Source organism: Pezoporus flaviventris, unplaced genomic scaffold (assembly GCF_033815535.1).
Source record: "Pezoporus flaviventris isolate CSIRO_AGI_PZ_B2104156 unplaced genomic scaffold, CSIRO_AGI_Pfla_v1 ptg000083l, whole genome shotgun sequence".
Classification (NCBI taxonomy): domain Eukaryota; kingdom Metazoa; phylum Chordata; class Aves; order Psittaciformes; family Psittacidae; genus Pezoporus; species Pezoporus flaviventris.
The window spans coordinates 9,541,724-9,559,826 of NW_026892631.1; the positions used below are offsets into that span (position 1 = coordinate 9,541,724).

At 55.2% G+C, this 18,103-nt stretch overlaps 1 protein-coding gene across 2 annotated transcripts in view; it reads left to right on the top strand.

The window, feature by feature from the left end:
• Window positions 1-17,910, top strand: part of LOC133280642 (phosphofurin acidic cluster sorting protein 1-like) — a 42,653-nt gene extending 24,743 nt beyond the window's left edge. Inside the window, exons 3-25 of one of the 2 annotated variants that reach the window (XM_061475545.1) lie at window positions 5,165-5,254; window positions 5,614-5,739; window positions 5,925-6,087; window positions 6,195-6,286; window positions 7,252-7,332; window positions 8,113-8,172; window positions 8,568-8,719; window positions 12,418-12,511; window positions 12,819-12,890; window positions 13,184-13,314; window positions 13,428-13,560; window positions 13,680-13,784; window positions 14,281-14,387; window positions 14,673-14,827; window positions 14,920-15,030; window positions 15,109-15,211; window positions 15,536-15,568; window positions 15,900-15,942; window positions 16,036-16,078; window positions 16,182-16,323; window positions 16,495-16,718; window positions 16,897-17,010; window positions 17,093-17,910. In XM_061475545.1, coding sequence (XP_061331529.1) covers window positions 5,165-5,254; window positions 5,614-5,739; window positions 5,925-6,087; window positions 6,195-6,286; window positions 7,252-7,332; window positions 8,113-8,172; window positions 8,568-8,719; window positions 12,418-12,511; window positions 12,819-12,890; window positions 13,184-13,314; window positions 13,428-13,560; window positions 13,680-13,784; window positions 14,281-14,387; window positions 14,673-14,827; window positions 14,920-15,030; window positions 15,109-15,211; window positions 15,536-15,568; window positions 15,900-15,942; window positions 16,036-16,078; window positions 16,182-16,323; window positions 16,495-16,718; window positions 16,897-17,010; window positions 17,093-17,208 — 2,490 coding nt within the window. In that variant the 3' untranslated portion in view covers window positions 17,209-17,910. The remainder of the gene's footprint in view (window positions 1-5,164; window positions 5,255-5,613; window positions 5,740-5,924; window positions 6,088-6,194; window positions 6,287-7,251; window positions 7,333-8,112; window positions 8,173-8,567; window positions 8,720-12,417; window positions 12,512-12,818; window positions 12,891-13,183; window positions 13,315-13,427; window positions 13,561-13,679; window positions 13,785-14,280; window positions 14,388-14,672; window positions 14,828-14,919; window positions 15,031-15,108; window positions 15,212-15,535; window positions 15,569-15,899; window positions 15,943-16,035; window positions 16,079-16,181; window positions 16,324-16,494; window positions 16,719-16,896; window positions 17,011-17,092) is intronic. The other variant, XM_061475546.1, reaches the window with a different exon arrangement.
• The last annotated feature ends 193 nt before the right edge of the window (window positions 17,911-18,103 follow it).

The window sequence follows — 18,103 nt, forward strand, 5'->3', positions numbered from 1 at the left end:
CCCCTGCTGACATTTGCCCCCTGTGATCTCACTGCTGCCTCTGCTGTTCCCTCCATTTCTCTGTGCTTTCTCTCCACTCAGCCTGGTGCCTCTACTCTGAACCAGGCAGAGGGGAAAGGGGTTTTGTCACCAAAGGGAGAGGGGATTTGCCGTCCTCCTGGTATGAGCAGTCCTCCCCCCTCCCTCTCTGCAGCTGGTGCTGAGGACGATGGGTCCCTGTGAGTGCAGGCGTATCCTTTCTGCCTGCCAAAGGACTTAGTGGAAGCAAGATACCTCTTGGGCATGCTGTCCTGGCCCCAGCTCCCCTAACCCAGCTCGGATGCTGGTGTCCTTCCTTCGTACTTGTCAGCTGGCAGAGAAGCTGCTGGTCCCATGGACAGCACCGTGGGGTGGGAGCTCAGCAGCTTTGCACTCCCACATTGCTCTTTGTGCCGTACATATTAGGATCTAAATCCTGGATTAGTGCTGGAAGCCACAGTATTAGCGGAGTGCTGGGAGCCGGGGTTTGCTTCATGGCAGACCTGATTCACTGACACAGGAGGAACTGAAAGCTAAGAGGGAGGACAGTAGGAGGATGCTGTGTTCCACACGCTATTTACTGGTCAGCATCCCACTTTGCTGGCCTTTCCATCGCTGTCTGTATGGTGTCATTCAGGAGAGCTGAGACCTGTGTCCCTTTCATGCATGGAAACAACCTGGGCAGGAGAAAGTTGTCTGGCTGTACCTGGAAATGCAGGGGCAGTCCCGGCTGGGCCAGAGGATCCAGGGGCTGGGAGCCAGCTGGGGCCATGACTGGGAGGGCTGGACTGAGCCCTCTCCCCTTTTCATCTCCTGCACTGTCAGCCCAAGCTGGCTGTGCTTCTCTGGGCTGGGAACCTCTGGCTTCCGTGCAGCCCTCCTTACATCCTCATCTGCCTGTTCTTTCATGCAAACATCAGGCTGGAAGAGGCTGTGCAGTGGGACTCCATCTCTTGCATTCAGGGACTTCATTGAAACCTGGTCACCTTCCCTCTGTGTGGCCACATACCTGTGGAGTGAATGGATTCGTGTCCCTCCCCAGGCTGCTTCCACCTGCCTGACCAGCCACCAGGCAGGACCAGGGCCTGCTGAGCCTTCCTGGGAGACAGATGGAAGCTGTAGGCAGCTCCAGCGCAGCCTGCCTACGGAGTGGCCTTGGATGGATCCATCCCTCCTGCTCCTCTCCTAGGTAACAGATGAGTCATGCTAGCAAGAAGCTGTTTGAAGGCTGCTCAGCAAGCATTGCCATCTCCATCTTTTAGATGGAAACAGCTGAGGTATGGGATTTGTGGAGGACCTGCAAGTTCCCAAGGGGGCAGCTGGGGACGAGTGGAAAGGGAGCTAGATTTTCTCTCATTTTGGTAGTATCTGTGTTGCATTAAGGAAGTTACTCATCAGGAAGTTGCTGCTCTGAAAGGCAGATTGCACACAAACGAAGCTCTGACCCTGCCTGAGAGGGGCTGGCACCAGGACAACAGCCCCAGCTCTGGAGACAGTCTGCTCCATGAATGTTTGTGACCCAAAGAGCAGTGTAAGCCTGCCTAGAATATCTGATCTTGCAGTGATCGTGCCCTTCTGTGTGTGGCATGTGCTGTTCTCTGCTTCTTCATCTGAAAAGACCTCTGTCAAAGGACTAAGGAAGCAATCCATGTCTACAGAACATACCTGTTTCCCAGAGGTTATTGGAATGGTTAATGTTCAGTGGCTTCCAGTCTGAACTACTGTGAAAAAGGGGACTTACTCTCCTGTTGCTTGTGTGGTTTTTAAACCCTTATTATTTGGTTTAACAGACCAGAGATGTCAGAGCGTGTCCTTTTTGTTCAGAATGGCATTAAGAGATTCAGGTGTGCCTGGCTCAGCTCCATGCAAATGCAAATCTCTGTCTGGGCACTGGAACTGATTACAGTGTGAAGGGAAACGTGGTGCTCCCTCTTGGCACAGACACACACTGTAATCCAGAAACGCCCTGTCCTGAGCTGTGAATTGAGGAAACAATCCAAGAAAGAAGAAAACAAGCCCCAGCACTCCCAGCACATGCAGCTCCTATGGCAGGGGCTCTGGGAGGGATGCAGATCCTCCTGCTCTCAGGATGTGGCTGGTGACTCAGGTGTCAGACCTTAGTGCTGCTGGAGAGGGATGATGGACAGAATCTCTCTGAGTCCTACAGAGAGGACCAGAATACGTTCTACAGAATAAGCCAAGCTCAGGAGCCCGTTGTCTCTGCCTGCTGCCCTGGCCCTGCTCCTTGCTGGAACTGGGATTTTTTTGCTCCTACTTGCTATGCATGGAAGGTACATGCAGTTTTCTGTCTACACTTCACTCAACGCTTTGTTTCTAATCTTTTTGCAACCACTTGTAGGATTTTCCACCCATGCCTGAGCAACCCCAGCTGCCCCCTAACTAAATTTCTTGGGGATACTCTAATAGGCTATTTTCTCCCAAAATGCACCTTTAGCTCAAATTCCAGGTGGTGTTTTGCTGCCTGCGTTGCCCTGGTTTCCCATACTGCATTCTCCTTTTCCAGTTTGATGTGCTCTTCCAGCTCAGCCTCATGCTTTGAACAAGACCCACCGGGACAGGTTTATCCCTGAAATTGGGGATTGTTGCAAACCATTGCTGGGCACCATGCACATATGGGTGGGAGAGAAAGCTCCTGTAGGTTTTCAATCTATTGAGTGGTGAAGATCTAACCATTCTATGACCGTGTGTGTATGTGTGTATTGATGAAAGAACGGATCTTTGGTGGACAGTCTGTCTGCAACAGATAGCAAATAGTAAATGTGCTGAAGTAAATGGTCACAGTGACCACCTATCACCTCTTGCTAAAGACACGTTCAAGAAGGAAGTGCATTCTTGGCCAGGAAAGCTCACAGATGGCGAAGGGGATGAGCTTCACCTCCTCCACTTTAGGAAAACCTTTCACTCCTGGCACGGTGGCTGGGAACAGTGCTGCAGACAGTGTAGACCGGGCCTCTTGAAAACCAAAAAGGGTTTCCCAAGAGCTTGTTTCTGCTTGAGTATCGGTGAATATCAGTAATGCTGCATCACTGCAAAATGTGCAGGCTTTTCTTACCGCCCCTCTCTAGGTGCTTTCGTTTTGTTTTTCCTAGCATGGGTAACACTAGCAATAGAGGTACAAAAAAGGGCTTTATCAGCACCAGCCAGGCCTGCTGGATCCTGCTTCCTATCAGCAAGCTTCCTTGGTGCTCAGACATGCCTGTGTTATTGCCATTCTCTTTGATTCCAGAGGGGATGTAACTGTGATCTCCTTCACAGTGGCACCTGCATGCTCTTGTCATGTCTTCTGGGGCTGCTGCTGTCCCATTTGCATTGGAGATCATAGAATCCCAGACTGGTTTGAGTTGGAAGGGACCTTAAAGCTCATCCAGTTCCAAACCCCTGGCACAGACAGGGACACCTTCCAATAGACCAGGCTACTCCAAGCACCATCCAACCTGGCCTTGAACACTGCCAGGGATGGGGCAGCCACAGCTTCTCTGGGCACCCTGTGCCAGGGTCTCAGCACCCTCACAGGGAAGAATTTCTTCCTAATGTCCCATCTCAATCTCCCCTCTGTCAGGTTAAAGCCATTCCCCCTTGTCCTGTCCCTACAGGCCCTTGTCAAAAGCCCCTCTCCAGCTTTCTTGTCAGCCCCTTTAGGCACTGGAAGCTGCTCTAAGGTCTCCCCTTAAGGAGCCTTCTCTTCTCCAGGCTGAACCAGCCCAGCTCTCTCAGCCTGGCTCCAGAGCAGAGCTACTCCAGCCCTCAGAGCATCTCCATGGCCTCCTCTGGACTCACTCGAGCACATCCATGTCCCTCTTGTTGGCTAGTGCTGAGATGAAGAGCTCTGGGCTCTGACCTCACCTCAGCTTAGCCAAATCTGGGATTTGTCTGAGTTGCTGAAGGGACTCTGGCCATGGGTAACTTAGGATCCTGCTGGCCATGGCATCTGCCAAGATAATGCTGGGAAGGGATGGAGATGCAGTGAGGTTCTGGGAAGGACCCAATTCCTTTGTGCTGCTGTGCCTATTTGTTTAGCTTTGACCCATCTGCTCACAAGCTCACAGTGTAAATGAAGGAGTGCTCACAACAGCCATGGTAACTGATTCTCAACAGCAGCTGTGCTGGCCTAGCCTGTTGCCTCCCTAAATCAATGTTTCAGCTTGCTGGCCCATTCCCAAGGAGGCAGGAAAGAGTGAGGAACCACCATGAGCTATTTTATACTTGGAGCTGGTCCCACAGCCCTGGAGTGACACAGCTAGTAAGCACAGGCCTTCTGGGGAGTCTGTGAGTTGTGCCACCCTGCAACCAACAGAGCCTGGTGCATGCAGGCAGCATTTTTCATCCCCAAGTCATTCAGTGTCTCTGTCAGCAGCCAAGCTGTGCAGATAGTAAAGACAGAACAGAATCACAGAATCAACCAGGTTGGAAAAGCCCTTCAAGCTCACTCAGTCCAACCATTCCCCAGCACTGCCAAGGCCACCACTAACCCATGGCACTGAGGGCCTCGTCTACACGGTGTGTGAACACTTCCAGGGACGGTGATTCCAGCACTGCCCTGGGCAGCCTGTTCCAATGCCTGACTGCCCTTTGGGGAAGGAGTTGTTCCCAATATCCAGCCTAAACCTCCCCTGGTGCAGCTGGAGGCCGTTTCCTCTTGTCCCATCCCTTGTTCCTTGGGAGCAGAGCCCAGTCCCCTCCTGGCTCCATCCTCCTTTCAGACAGTTGCAGAGAGCAATAAGGTCCTCCCTGAGCCTTCTCCACACTAAACTCCCCTTTGTCCCTCAGCCGTTCCCCATCACACTTGTGCTCCAGGCCCTGCACCAGCTCTGTTGCCTTTCTCTGGACCTGCTCAAGAGAAGTAAAGGAAAGAGTTGCAGTGGGCATGTGGTTCGAGTGCCTCTCTTACTGCCCTCTTGGGGCAAAGAACCATTTATATACATGGAGCAATAAGGATTGTTGTCCAAGGAAAAGGCTAGGAGTTTTCTTAGACACAGCTGGGCAAGTGGCGTGGAACAGAACAGAGTCAAGACACTGACTCTTTCCTTGTGGACTGTGAACACCAGTGACTTGTGTGTGTGGTGCACTGGAGTGCCTGGCCAGGATGCTCCAGCTTAGCTGTGTGTGTCTGCCTATCTTGTTGTAGGGTTCAAAGCGAGTCCTGAGATCAAATGAATACGTCCTCCCGCCTGGTGGCCTGATGGAGACCGAGCTAGAGCTGACCTTCTCACTGCAGGTACCTTGTGTTGCCTGGTCACTTGGGTCCCTCATGCTCCCCTCACCTGGCATTCCTCAGCAAGCACAGCTTTGGGGGTTCAGTGTGAAGGGGGCAGCCTCTAAGGAGGGGCTTCCTGTGGTTGCCCGTGCTCAGGTCACAACAGCACAGATTCCTGCTGCTGGCCAGCTGCTCCATTGCTTCAGGGGTGGTTGTGCTGGGGATTTAGAGAACGATGTGGAGTGGAGGTGGCCTTTGAGGGGTACCTCAAAGTTCAGCAGGTCAGATCCTGCTGTGCATCAGCACTAGGAAGGAGGTTTTTAGCTGGGTGTCACACTGAGCCCTGCCCTCATGCTGCCGTCTTCCCTGTGCCTCCTCAGTACCCACACTTCCTCAAGAGAGATGGCAACAAGCTACAGATCATGCTGCAGCGGAGGAAGAGGTACAAGAACCGCACAATCCTGGGCTACAAGACCCTTGCAGTGGGCATCATTAACATGGCTGAGGTATGGGGTGCTGGGAGCAGAGAGGAGTGAACGTGGCTTCCCTGTGCCAGCACCAGGAAGGGAGCTGGGGCAGGGGCAGGCGCTCAGAGCTGGGAGTGCTCTGGCTTGTTGGGTAGCTGTAAGACAGGGGTGGGCTACCAGCTGCTATTGTATCACCCTGGCAGGGGTCTTGTCCGTCTGTCTAGGTGATGCAGCACCCAACGGATGGCGGGCAGCTGCTGGGCCTCCACAGCAACATGAAGGACGTGAACATCCGAGTGGCTGAAATCAGCATCTACTCTTTGTCCAGTCAGCCCATTGACCATGAGGATGGGAACGTTCCTTCAGGTCCTAAAATCAAAGCTTCAGGTGTGTTAGTGCTCATCACAGACCTGAAGGGAACTGCCTGCCTTCACTTCACGGGAGCTGTGGCAGGTGTCATGCTTAGCTGTGGCATCTGCACTGTCTGCTTTCAGATCGCTCCCCAGACATCGATAACTACTCTGAAGAAGAGGATGACAGCTTCTCCTCAGAGCAGGAAGCCAGCGACGATGCTGTGCAGGGTCAGGTAAGGGAGAACCTGGCAAGGTGGCTCATGTCCTGCTCCTGTTTCTGCAGCAAGAGTCAGGGGCTGAGGGTCTTGATCACCCTGAGCCCTCTCAGCTCCTTTGTAAACAGTTGTCATGGTTTCAGGGGGCAGAGAGCCACAATACCTGGCAGCAGGTGGGACTGTGGGCTGCTGGCAAGTCCATGGTGGGGCAAGGGACTTTGGAGATCCATAGGTCTCACCCATGTGTTCTTGGAGCTGTCTAATCTGCAGCATAAAACCCTTGCTGAGTCCCCTCTATCTCGCACCATGGTTCTCTCCTGGATCCCTGTGATAACAGGCCAGATAACAGGCTCTCTCTGAGAGAGAGCAGAGATTTTAGGAAGTACAGTCTGGGTCTGACAATGGTCAGAGGTGGCAGACCTATCCCAGCCCTGTGATAAGCTATGCTACTGCTGTTTGCTGTCCTCTTGTTGTGGTGTCTACACTCAAGGCCAAAAAAGACTTGTGGTAGCATGCCAGTCAAGCGCAGGGACAAACCCTGCTCAGGGCATTCCTTGTCCCATCATGCTGGGTTCACACATCAGGGCTGTGTCCCTGGGAGTTGTGCGTGTTGTTGAGACTGATCCCTGGAAGGATGCTTTTTGGGAGCCCTGAGCAAACCCTAGAGACGAGAGAACAGGACAACCCAGTGAGGCTAGTGAGTGCATTTTTAGGTTGTAACAAGAACTGCTGCAGAAAGCTGCTGTATCTCCTCTGCATACTGCTGGAACATGTTCCTCTGGAGGGGCCTGGAGGGGCAAAAGAAGGAGGTCTGTTGGGGGGCAGTGTTAAGGAGGGAAAAGGAGCTGCATAGGGAGAGGTGACCGAACTGAGAAACAAGACTGGGAGCAGAATGGACAAAAGCTTTTCAAAATGGGAAATGTGGGAGATGCCACTCCCTGCACTCTGCGTTGCTCTCATGTGCTGTGATGTTTTGCCTGCAGGATCTGTTTGATGAAGAGGATGACTTGAGGAAAACCAAGAAGGCTAGGAGGAAAATGATCCGAACCACATCAATGACCAGAGTAACATCAGCATTTACTGAGTGATCAAAGAAATGGAAGGGATTCTCTTCCTCCCCTCCTTGCAGGGAGTGAGAGGGCTCTGGGGGGGAGGGGGTGCTAGCACTGATGCAGAGCAGGGACGAGAGTCCTTGGCTCTGAGAAGAATTAGCAAACCTCTTCCCATTAATGAGTTAGCTTGCTGCTCAGAGCTGTCCCACCTCATGATCTGTACTGGGTTTAGTCTGGCTTCATATCAAGGATAGTCTGGGTGCAGCACAGTCTTGACTTGCTGCTGTGGCATGGTCTTCTCTCTTTCCTCCCTGAGGAAGAGGAAGGTTGGCTCTAGAAAGGGTGAACCATCAGCAAGTCCTCTGCCTGTCAGCAGCAGGGGGGAGCAACCCTGCTCTCCAAGCATTTCCTGATCCCTGTCTCCTTCAGCCCTGCAGTTGCCTGGGCACCTTCTTCCTGAGTTTGTTCCCCATCTTTTCTTGCTTGAAGGCAGCATTCCTCAACTAGATGGTTCGGGGAGAAAGGGGATTTAAATGGCAAGAAAGTGCTATTCCAGCCTGGAGCAGATAGAGTCTGAGTCCTTGTGCCCTCCATCATGCCCGGATACAACAGCTTCTTGCAGAGTCCAGATTTAGTCCAAATCCTACAGCAGATTTAAAGAGCAAGGGAAATCATAGCTGACCTTGGGCCCATGGGCCCAGAAAGGAGCTGAAGGCACGTTAAAGAGAGCAGCAGTGGCCTCCATGTTAGTCACCTTGGAAGTGGTTTGACAGGGGTTTGTTTTTGTTTTAGCAACCAAACTTCAAGCAGAAATTTGTGGCTTTGCTGAAGAGATTCAAAGTGACTGAGGAGGTAAGAAGCAGAAAGACTGCTGCACATGTGTAGATGTCAGAGGGCTGGTTCCCACTCAGTGGGAGTACAAGGCATGAGGTGCATGGTGCCCAGGGCTGTTAACAGAGGTGGTGTGAGACATGGCCCTGGCTGGGCCTTGTGTTTTCCAAACCATCTTGCCTCAAGACGGCAGCTCTGAGCCTCATGCTCAAATCAAACTCACCTTCCTGTTGGGGAGAGGGGCCAGGGGAGGAAAGGTGCTGTCACCTGATTGTTCCACAGCCTGGGTTTGACTCCCTGAGGTGGGAAAGGTGCTGTGGTGTGTGCCTCATGGCTGGGAGGGAGCTTGTGAGTGGTCTGGCCTGGGATGCAGGTGACTCCGTATCTCTCACTGCTCTCTGGGCTTGGTCCCACAGGTCCTGGACTCTGACCCTGTAGACCAGACCCAAGAGGTGGAAGAGGACTTGGGCTTGCTCTACGACAGCCTGGAGGAGTGCAACAACAGTGACAGCGGCCCAGAGATTGAGGACAATGAGAGTGTACACAGCACACCCAAGCCCACCCTGAGGTAAGAGTTGCAGGCAGTCACAGGCTGACAGGTCTACAGGACCTGGAGGAATGCCCTGCACTTCTCTGTTGCTTGGGCTAATGTCAGCATTGCCTTGCCTCTACTCCCATCACCATCTTCTGTTGGCACCACTGAGCTCCTCACTTGCATATCCTGTTTAACAAACTCAAAACTGTCCATTAAAACTGACTGCCTGCACATTTAATCTCATCTAATTTCCTAGCAGCCCAGCATCTGACACTGACCTGCTGGAAGAGTACCTGCTTGATCTGGGCCCCCAGTCTTCCCAGCTCTCATATCTTTTATCTGACAGTCTTGGCTTTCTCAGGGCCCTCCATGGCTGTCTTTTGAGCACTTTGTGATTGGTTGGGCCAATCCTTGTGTCCCTGTGAAGTCTGCATGCTGCATTCCCACCCTTTGTGGCGACCATCAGCAGTCAGCAGCGTTCCTCACCCCATTCCCCAGGCACCCAGTGGCTTAACTTGCTCTGCCAGAAGCAGCTGGCTTGGCACAGAGGCCTCCAGTGGACCGTGCAGTGAAAGCAGGCTTCTCTCCCATGTGCTCTGTGTTCACCTGGCCTCTTTGCTCACAGCTGTTCTGTTTCCCCGCTGTCCTCTTGTGAGAAAGTTGCCTTTAACTGTCTTCCTATTCAGCTGCCTCACAGTGCACTGAGTCTCTTCTAGCCAAGTCAAGCTTACTTGTCCTTGATGTTTCTATAGTTCTCTATTTAAATATCATCTGGATTAGTTGGAATCCCTGCTGAAGGTACGTAGGTAGGGGTACCAGACTTGGTCTAGCCACAGGCAAATTGTTTGGTATTAAATCTGCTGGCTTCAGTGGGGAGGAAACAGGAATGTGACAGAAGTCGTGTTTTCCACAAACCCACAAGTGGTTGTGAAGGAGGCAGCAGGCATGTGGGCAAGGTGGTCTGCTGGAGCTCCAAAAGGAGTTCCACAGGGTCTCTCATCAAAGGAAACAAAGGTGCTGTGGGAGGAAAAGGAAGGCCTTTTTGTGGTCAGATAATGGTTTGTGCATGTAAACCGTAAGAAAAGTCTATTGAGAGGATTTAAACATAAGACCCTGTCCTGGTTCTGCAAGTGCCTGCTTGCAAGCATCTGGTCACTGGGAGGGCATCCCAGAGTCAGTGCTGGTTTGTGCTTGTACCTGCCCTTACAGCCTTCCTCAGGTGTTTGCTGCTGTCTCTGGTGGGACAGCCTCTTGGGCTCTGGGCTGTTTCTCAGTCTGTTCATTAAGCATCTTTCCAGCTTGGTTTGCTCTGGAGTGCCCCAGTTTCTGAGAGTGCTGAGTGTGTATCCGCTTGAATTCAGATCACTGGCTCTGTAAACTTGCAAAGGAGATGCAGGAGCTGACTGCCAAGGTGGCCAGTGTAGACTGCATGGTTCCAAGGCCCTGCACAGCCACCTCAGCTGATGATGACCTCCCAGCCCAGCCTGTAAATTCAAGATGTGATCCTCATGCTGGGTTTATTTACTCTCATAGACAGCCTTGCTAGACACTGAATGTCTGTGGAGCAAGGTAGTCCTTAAGGGTGAGCAGTAGCCAATGCCTTGGGTTGGCCCACTGGTGTTGGGAGCAGATAGCCATCCATTTGGTCAGCCAGGGAGGCTGCCTCTGCACTGGTGTGAAACTGGAGCTGGAACTTAGGCTGTTAGGTCAGTCAGAGTCTTTGATTGAAGATCAGAGGGGAAGGAGCAATTGTCTCCATAGGTGACTGGGAGAATGGGTGGGGGATAAGGGGCTCATTCATTGAAAACAGAAGGGAGCTGTTCAGAAGGACTGGGATTTACCTAGATCTCAACCTGCAGAGACTCAGACTCAATCATTCATATAGGACAGCCTTTAAACTGCAGGACAGGGAGAGCTGAGAACCATGAAAGCTTCTGAGCTGCAAGTGAAATAGGCCAGAAAAAGACACAGCTTCCATGAGGAACAGGGAGACAGCTCCATTTAAATGGGGTGTTGAAAGCCAGACCAAGTGTATACAACTCCAATGTCTAGCAAAAAGGGGTATTGTCTGTCTGGATTGAAATTGCTGGCTGAGAAAAGGCAAGTGTAGACTGTACAGGGGGTTGACAGTGCCTGAGATCCTGGAGCAGCAACTGGGAGGGGTGGAGAGAGCTGAAATCTGTTAGTGACAAACAGGAGACATCATTTATCCCTGTGTGACCTGGAGGAAGTGTCCCACCGGGCACGATTCTGACTGTAAACCTGGAGCTTTGGTAAATGAACGTGTCATGAAACAGCTGCTCATGGAGCCAGTGAGAGGAAAATTGAGTCTTACTTCTCCTAGCCAGTGCCCAAACACTGCTGCTGAAGTGGTGCTCTGGGGTGGGGACCATCATTTACCGAGGTGAAATGTCCTTGTAGGAGCAGTGAAAGCAAAGGAACTCTTGTGCCTGGCAGCACAGCATGCTGTACACAGGGCAGGAAACGTGTGAAAAGGGAAGTAAAAGGAGCAGCCAGGATGTTCAAAGGTCTGTAGGTATCCTGCAGAAAGCTGCAGATAGATCCAGATGGGGGCAATAGAAAACAATGGAAACTCTGGCAGAGTCCTAACAGGAGAACTGCTCTATGTCCTACACCTCTGTGGCCATCCCTGGAAACCTGCAGTCTTGTATCCCCATCTGCAAGAGGAACTTTTCCCGGGAGCTAGTGAGCAAATACATCCTTAGCTTAGAGCGAATAGCTCAGATCTGCCGCGGGGAGGTCACACATTGCAGGTGGGCTGCAGCTGCTGCAAGGGTTCTGGGAAAGCTGGCAGGTGAGATCCAGTGATGGAGCCTGATTGCTTCCTGAAGACGGGTCTTTGGGCAGCCCATAGGATGTGGAGGCAGTCCTTGGCAAAGAAATAATGGGTGGAAAAATGGAAACAAAGGTAGAAGCTAACACCATGGTGGCAAAGACAGTCCTGGTCCCCCAGGAGAGTTTCTGTGTTGGGATTTGGGAGCAGGACCTTGGAGCTGCGCTATGTAACTCCAGCAAAACATCAGCTCAGAGACCTAAAAGGCAAATTTAAGTGCTGGGAGCAAAACAGGACATTGCTGTGCTACTGAGGGGTGGTTCTGTGTGCAGGGATAGCTCTGTGGCCTTCAGAGCCTCTGGAAGGGGGAAAGCAGAAAGGGAAGGTGGAAGCTGCTGCTCAACTGCAGCAGCAGCAGGAAGAGGCTAGGAGCCTGGAAAAGGGAGAGCAGAAAGGAAAGCAACAGACATCTGTGGAGGCCGTGGTGGAGCCTCTAGAGGGGACAGAGAGGTTCAGCAGCAAGATGGAGCTGTGGTGTTGACAGATGCCATATACCAGGGAGACGGGGCAAGGTGGTGGCTCCTCACCCTGCACTGCAGAGGTTTCACTGCTGGCTGTGAAGCAGGGACCTCAGCTCCCTGGGGTCCCAGGTCTAGGCTTGTTGATCTGGGATGGTCCTGCCCTGTCCCTGCACCCAGCATCACTGCAGCAGACAGGGCTGTGTGGGGCTGGCAGGTCCATTCCTAGGCTGTGCGTTGCTCGGCCACGTGGGTGTGTGGCCCACCGGGACCTCTCCACAGTGCTCTGTGCTTGGGACAGGCCAGCGGGGGTGTGCTGGGATCATGGTGACTTTGTTCCTCTCTTATTCCTGCCTTTTTCTCTCCCATCTGTCTGTCTGTCCGTCCGTCCGTCCGTCCGTCTGTCTGTTTCTCTGCAGGCGTTTCTTTGAGGGAGTCTCTCATTCTGGTTCCCAGACTGAGATCGGCAGTCTGCACAGCCAGAAAGGGCAGGATCAAGAGGCGGGCAGCCCTGTGAGTTACATCACCACCATCACCATCACCTCTTGCCCCCTTCCCTCCCCAGGCAGCCCCGCATCCCCACAGTGCCTGCAGCTCCCTCCGAGACCACAGCTCCAGGCAGCACCGGCCTGGGGCTGCTTCTTCCCTTCTTTCCTCTTCTTTTCCCCAGTGCAGGCAGAGAGGTAGTGATGGGGGGGCATCCTCTGGGGCCGGTCCCAGGGGGACACGGGGCTCCCCTGTGGGAGCCAGGCATGGGTCACTGGCTGCTGCCCTGCTTGGGGTGATTCATCCTTCCCTGACCCCAGTCCTTGTCCCTCAGGGCGAGCCAGACAAGCGGAAACCAGGAACGCTGCGGCCACAGGAGGAGCCAGGAGTGGAAGTCCCTGCAGTGGTGAGTCCAAGCTATGGGATGTGGAGCAGGGCTGGAGCTCCCTCAGGCCCTACCTTGCTTTCTGGGGTAGCAGGAGTGCCCACCAGCCTGGGACCAGGGCTGCGGGGGCACGGGTAGATTGAGCTGGAGAGCAGCAAGAGTGGAAGGAGGGTAAGGGTCTGCAAGAGATGCAGCCCAGCCCCCTCAAGCCCTGCAGCCTTGGCTCTCCAGCAGGGCCCCCATCCTTGATCCATGGGCGCAGGAAGCAGGGCAGGGAAAGCAGTTTGTGTGATGTGACCGTGTGTCACCCTCAGGAGCTGGCCACAGAGGAGCCGTGTTCCCGGCTGGCCCCCCCAGAGGCTGCCACGAGGGAGAGCAGTGTGGACAGGCTGGCCCAGCTGGGCCCCGGCACCAAAGCCGAGCTCCCCAGTGCCGTGTCCCCCAGGTAAGGCACATCCGTGCCCTGTGCCACGGCACACAGTGGCTCCCTGGAGCAAGTGGGGGTTGATGGAGGTGACGTTTCCTCAGTGGTGTTCCTCTCCTGTTCCTCTCTCACAGCAAGGCCGAGAGCAAGCAGCTGTGGCGTCCCCGCAGCACCTCCGTGAAGGACCGGCAGAGCTCAAAGGGACAGGGCGGCCGCACCAGCAGCCTGGACAGCGAGAGCTCTCCAGACTCGTGGCACAGCACCCAGGTGAGCCCATGGGAGCCACCTCACCTGGAGGCTTCTCAAGAGCCCTGCTTGTCCTTCAGCCGCAGGCAGAGCAGCCCAGGCAGCAGCCGGGGTTAAGCTTTGTGGTGATGCTGTTGTAGGTGCCCCGAAAGTCTGTTTATGATCAGCTGAACCAGATCCTTGTCTCTGATGAGCAGCTGCCCGAGAGCATTGTGCTGGTGAATGTCGCTGAGTGGCAGGGCCAGGTGAGTTGTGTGATGGGAGCTGGGTGCCTGGGGGAAGCTGTAACCAGAGTCTCAGCTGAATGCAGACACCTGAAGTGCCACAGAAGGATTTTGGAGTGCCTCAGTGGGAAACAGCAAGAGAAGGGAATGAACAGAGGGGGGGTCTGAGCCTAGAGCTAGACCCTGCTTTGGAATGGAAGGATTTAAATCAGAGGGTCCCTGGACCAAGCCCTTTATCTCAGGGAGCAGAGCCTGGTTCTTGGGACAGTTTTGCATTTGCCATCGCAGGGTGGTGGCTGTTGTGCTCAAAGAGGGGCTCGGGCAGCTGCTCTGGAGCAGAGCCAGGAGGAGCAGGGATGCTCAGGCATGTAGCCAAGGGTGGCTGGGTGCTTTTAGCCTCCCTGCATGGGGACCAGGACCCCTGATCTATCCCAGGGGACACAGGGGTCAGGCAAGCATGGGCTGGTGCTGGCCAACCAGCCCCCGGGTGCCTTAACCCAAGCTCTCTGCATTGCAGTATGTGAGTGAGCAGCTCCAGGCACACAAGCAGTTGGTCGTGTCCACCTGCTCCGTGGCAGACATCCAGGCAGCCTTCAACACCACCGTCTCCCGCATCCAGCGATAGTGAGTACAGCTCAGGCTCAGCCTGATTGTTTCCTATGACTTCAGAGAAGGGCTGGAAAAGGCTCTGGCTTTCCCACGGCTCATTAGCATCCGTTGGGATTGTGGACAAAACATAGGAGCAGGTGTAGGCCCTGGGGAGAGAGGGGCAGCCCAGAGCTGGTTTTGCCCATAGCAGTGCTCAGCAACCTGGAAATGGTTAGGAAGGGGTTTCTGGTGCTGGGGGGGGCTGACCCCTCTGCTGAGCCACTGCTTGTCCCTCACTGTCTGTTCCTCTCCCTTTGGCAGCTGTAACTGTAACTCCCACATGCCTCCCCCAGTGAAGGTGGTGGTGGCAGGCGACCAGAGCTACCTGAGCGTTGTCCTGCGTTTCTTCGTGGAGCAGCTGGCCAGCAAGACGCCCGACTGGCTCAACTACCTTCGCTTCCTGCTTGTGCCACTGGGTGAGAGCCCCCGTGAGCCGGGCCTCGGTTTGTCCTCTCCTACCACCCTGGGCTTTCCTGCCTGGAGCCAGCCTTGCCCTTCTCACCCACAGGCTCTCACCCTCTGGCCAAGTACCTGGCCTCGGTGGATAACAAGTACAGCACTCTCTTCCTTGACACGGCGTGGCGGGAGCTGTTCAGCAGGGCTGAGCCACCCATCGCAGGTGAGGACCTGGGCTCAGCAGTGCTCTGAAGGGGAGCCCAGCTGCCAGCGAGGCCCTCATACCTCTTTGCTCCCACAGACACTGTGGACATCGCGGGCCGTGTTGCCCAGTTCATCGCTGGAGCCAGCCTCTCTCACCAGCTCCCCATCTCAGAGGCTATGCTGACCTACAAGCAGAAGAGGTGAGCGTTGCCCCGGCACATCCATCCTGCCTCATGGTCCCAGTCTGGGGATAGGCTATGGGAGACAGGGAACAAGCGAGCGAGGCCCTGTGCTCTCCTCTGTGCTGAAGGGAGTGGGGTTCACAGTGACAGGCCTGTGGTGCTACCCCCTGCCACCCCCCCGGTGCGCTCGGCCCTGTGACAGCCCCAGCGGTGGGGACTGGCTGCCAGGGCTGGGCTGGGCTGGGCTGGGGGCCGCGAGCTGGCACTGTGCTGCCCGGGGGTTGATGCTCGTGTTCCGGCTGCACTCTCACCTCTCCCTTCTCTTGGTTTCTGGCACCCAAGGAAGAGAAGTCTCTATTTTGATTTTTATATCAGGTATTGGCTTGTGCTTGCTGTGCCGCTGCCTGGTTCCCCCCCTTCTCCCCCATGTGCGTCCATCCCTCTTGCTGTGCAGAGGAGCTGTGACCCCCAAAATGGGGCAGAGCTGCCCTCCCGCATGCAAGCCCTCCCCCAGCACTGGAGGGGACGACTCCTTGCCTCCTTGTGTAGTGTGCCCTGTGCTGCCATGTTGGGAACAGGGGTTCCATGGGAGGGAAGGCAGAAGAGACAGTCCTGGTGGCTGTGAGCTAGTGTGGGGGTCCCTGGGCCGCAACGCACTCGGTGCTCAGCACACCCAAACCCTGACCAGCCTCTCTTCCTTATGCAGCCCCGATGAGGACTCCTGCCAGAAGTTTGTACCCTTTGTGGGGGTGAGTGTGTTGTGGGGCCAGTGGGCAGTTTGGGCTGGGGGGAGAGGGGTAGTGCTCTGCCCTGCTGATGCTGGGGATCATCTGCCCTTGCAGGTGGTAAAGGTGGGCCTGGTGGAGCAGTCTTTCAGTGCCTCTGGTGAGTCCCTGCGAGCCCACAGACCCTGGGTCCCTTCTGCTTCACCTTTGTTGGTGTCCCCCAGCCTGTTCCCCCCCTCCCAACCCACACTTTTCCCCCCCAGTGGACTCAGATGACGCCACAGTCTGCACCCCATCCCTGCTGAGCTCAACACCAACTGCCAGTGGAGCAGCCCCCTACGGCAAAGAGACTGTGAGCACCCCACCACCCTCCCCGTCCGTCAGCAGTGGCCTCTCCGGTGCTGGGTAAGGAAGCCCCACGCAGCCTTGAGATGCTGGGGTGGGAAGGTTTGGGATGTTCGTGGCAAGGCTGCCACATCCTGGAGTTACGGGGCCAGGGTGTTCCCAGAGCTGTGGGGAGGGAGAGGAGCAAGGACAGCCACCGGTGTGCTGCATGGTGCTGCCTGTCTTGCCCAGGTCTCTGAGCCCTGGTGTGGAGGTGATGGGCCTGCAGGTGGACTACTGGACAACACAAGGGCTGGACAGAAAGAAGGAGGGCGAGAAGCGGGAGACGGGTATCAAGAACACACTCAAGAGCAACTTCCGCTCACTCCAGGTCAGCCGCATCCCCGGCACGGGGGAGCTGGTGTCCCCTAGCACCATGGCCATGACCGTGGTCACCAAGGAGAAGAACAAGAAAGGTAACCAAGCCCACCCTGGGGTGCTTTCCTGCTGCAGGGCCACAGTCTCTTGCTAAAAGGGCAGGGGGGAGCCCGCAGGAGGGCAGGGCTGGGACCTGGCCAGCCCTGGGGTGAGGGCTCCCACCCAGGGCCAAGTGGAGACATCCTGACATTGGTCCTGTCTGTCCTTGGCCCCCAGTGATGTTCCTGAGCAAGAAGCCAAAAGAGAAGGACCTGGAGCCCAAAAGCCAAGTCATCGAAGGGATCACACGCCTCATCTGCACAGCCAAGCACCAGAACACCATGTTGCGAGGTGAGGGGGCTGGAGGGGAGCAGAGCAAGTGGCACAGGCTGGCTGTGGTGGGGCTGCACCTCACCGCACCCTCTTGTCTCAGTCTCCATAGATGGGGTGGAGTGGAACGATGTGAAGTTTTTCCAGCTGGCAGCACAGTGGCCAACACACGTCAAGTACCTCCCCGTGGGCATCTTTGGCTACTCGAAGAGTGTGTGAGAGGCAGGGCAGCCCTGGGATGGAGCTGTGGAGTGTCGCAGGAGGAGACAGGGAGATGGACTCACTCTTGTTCCCTCTCTTCTGCGGCCCATCCCCTGCCTGCTCTGCAGCAGAAGATCCCAAACCTGCACCACTCTCTGTGAGCCAAGACCCACGAAGGTGAGGCCAGTGAGACTGGGGCCATGCACCTTCCAACACCAGCCAGGGCACCATGCCATCTGCCTCCTGTGACCCCCAACAGCAGCCTGGGACAAGGAACCCAGGAAGGGCTGTGGGCCCCGCTCTGCCCAAGTCTGCTCCCGGCGCACCGGGGTCCCAGCTGGGCTGGGCCCAGGCAGGTTCCTGGTGCTGGAGCCAGCAGGATTGCTCATGGGGAGAAGAGGTGCTGAGCAGTGCCCCCCAGCACCACACTGCCCCTCGCCAGCCCCACGCTGCCAGGCCTGGCCCTGCCCTACAGGGCTGAGCCGCGGCAGCTTTTCTAGTCCCCTGCAGCCCCACTGCTGCGGCCGGCACGGTGCTGCTGCGGCTGCGGTACCCCGATCCCCCCAGCGCTGCCCTGCGGTGCTCCCATGCACCGGGCACGTGGACACCGGTTTTGGTTGGTTTGTTTTGTTTTTTTTTTTACAAGATTCTATTTTTTTTAAATTTATTGTACGGTTCCTTTTCGGGATTAATTTTAATAAATTAATGCTGGTACCATTACGGCAGGGTACGTGTGTGTCCATCAGTGCCCCAGGACAGAGCTGGACACAGCTGGCAGAGTGTGTGCACAGGGCACAGCTACCACTGCAGCAAGCACAGAGGACAGGGCTGTTGGGCACAGCAGCCAGTGAGTGACCTGGCCATGCTCCAGCCACGGGCAAGCTGAGCTCCCTGACACAATAATGAACTGAGA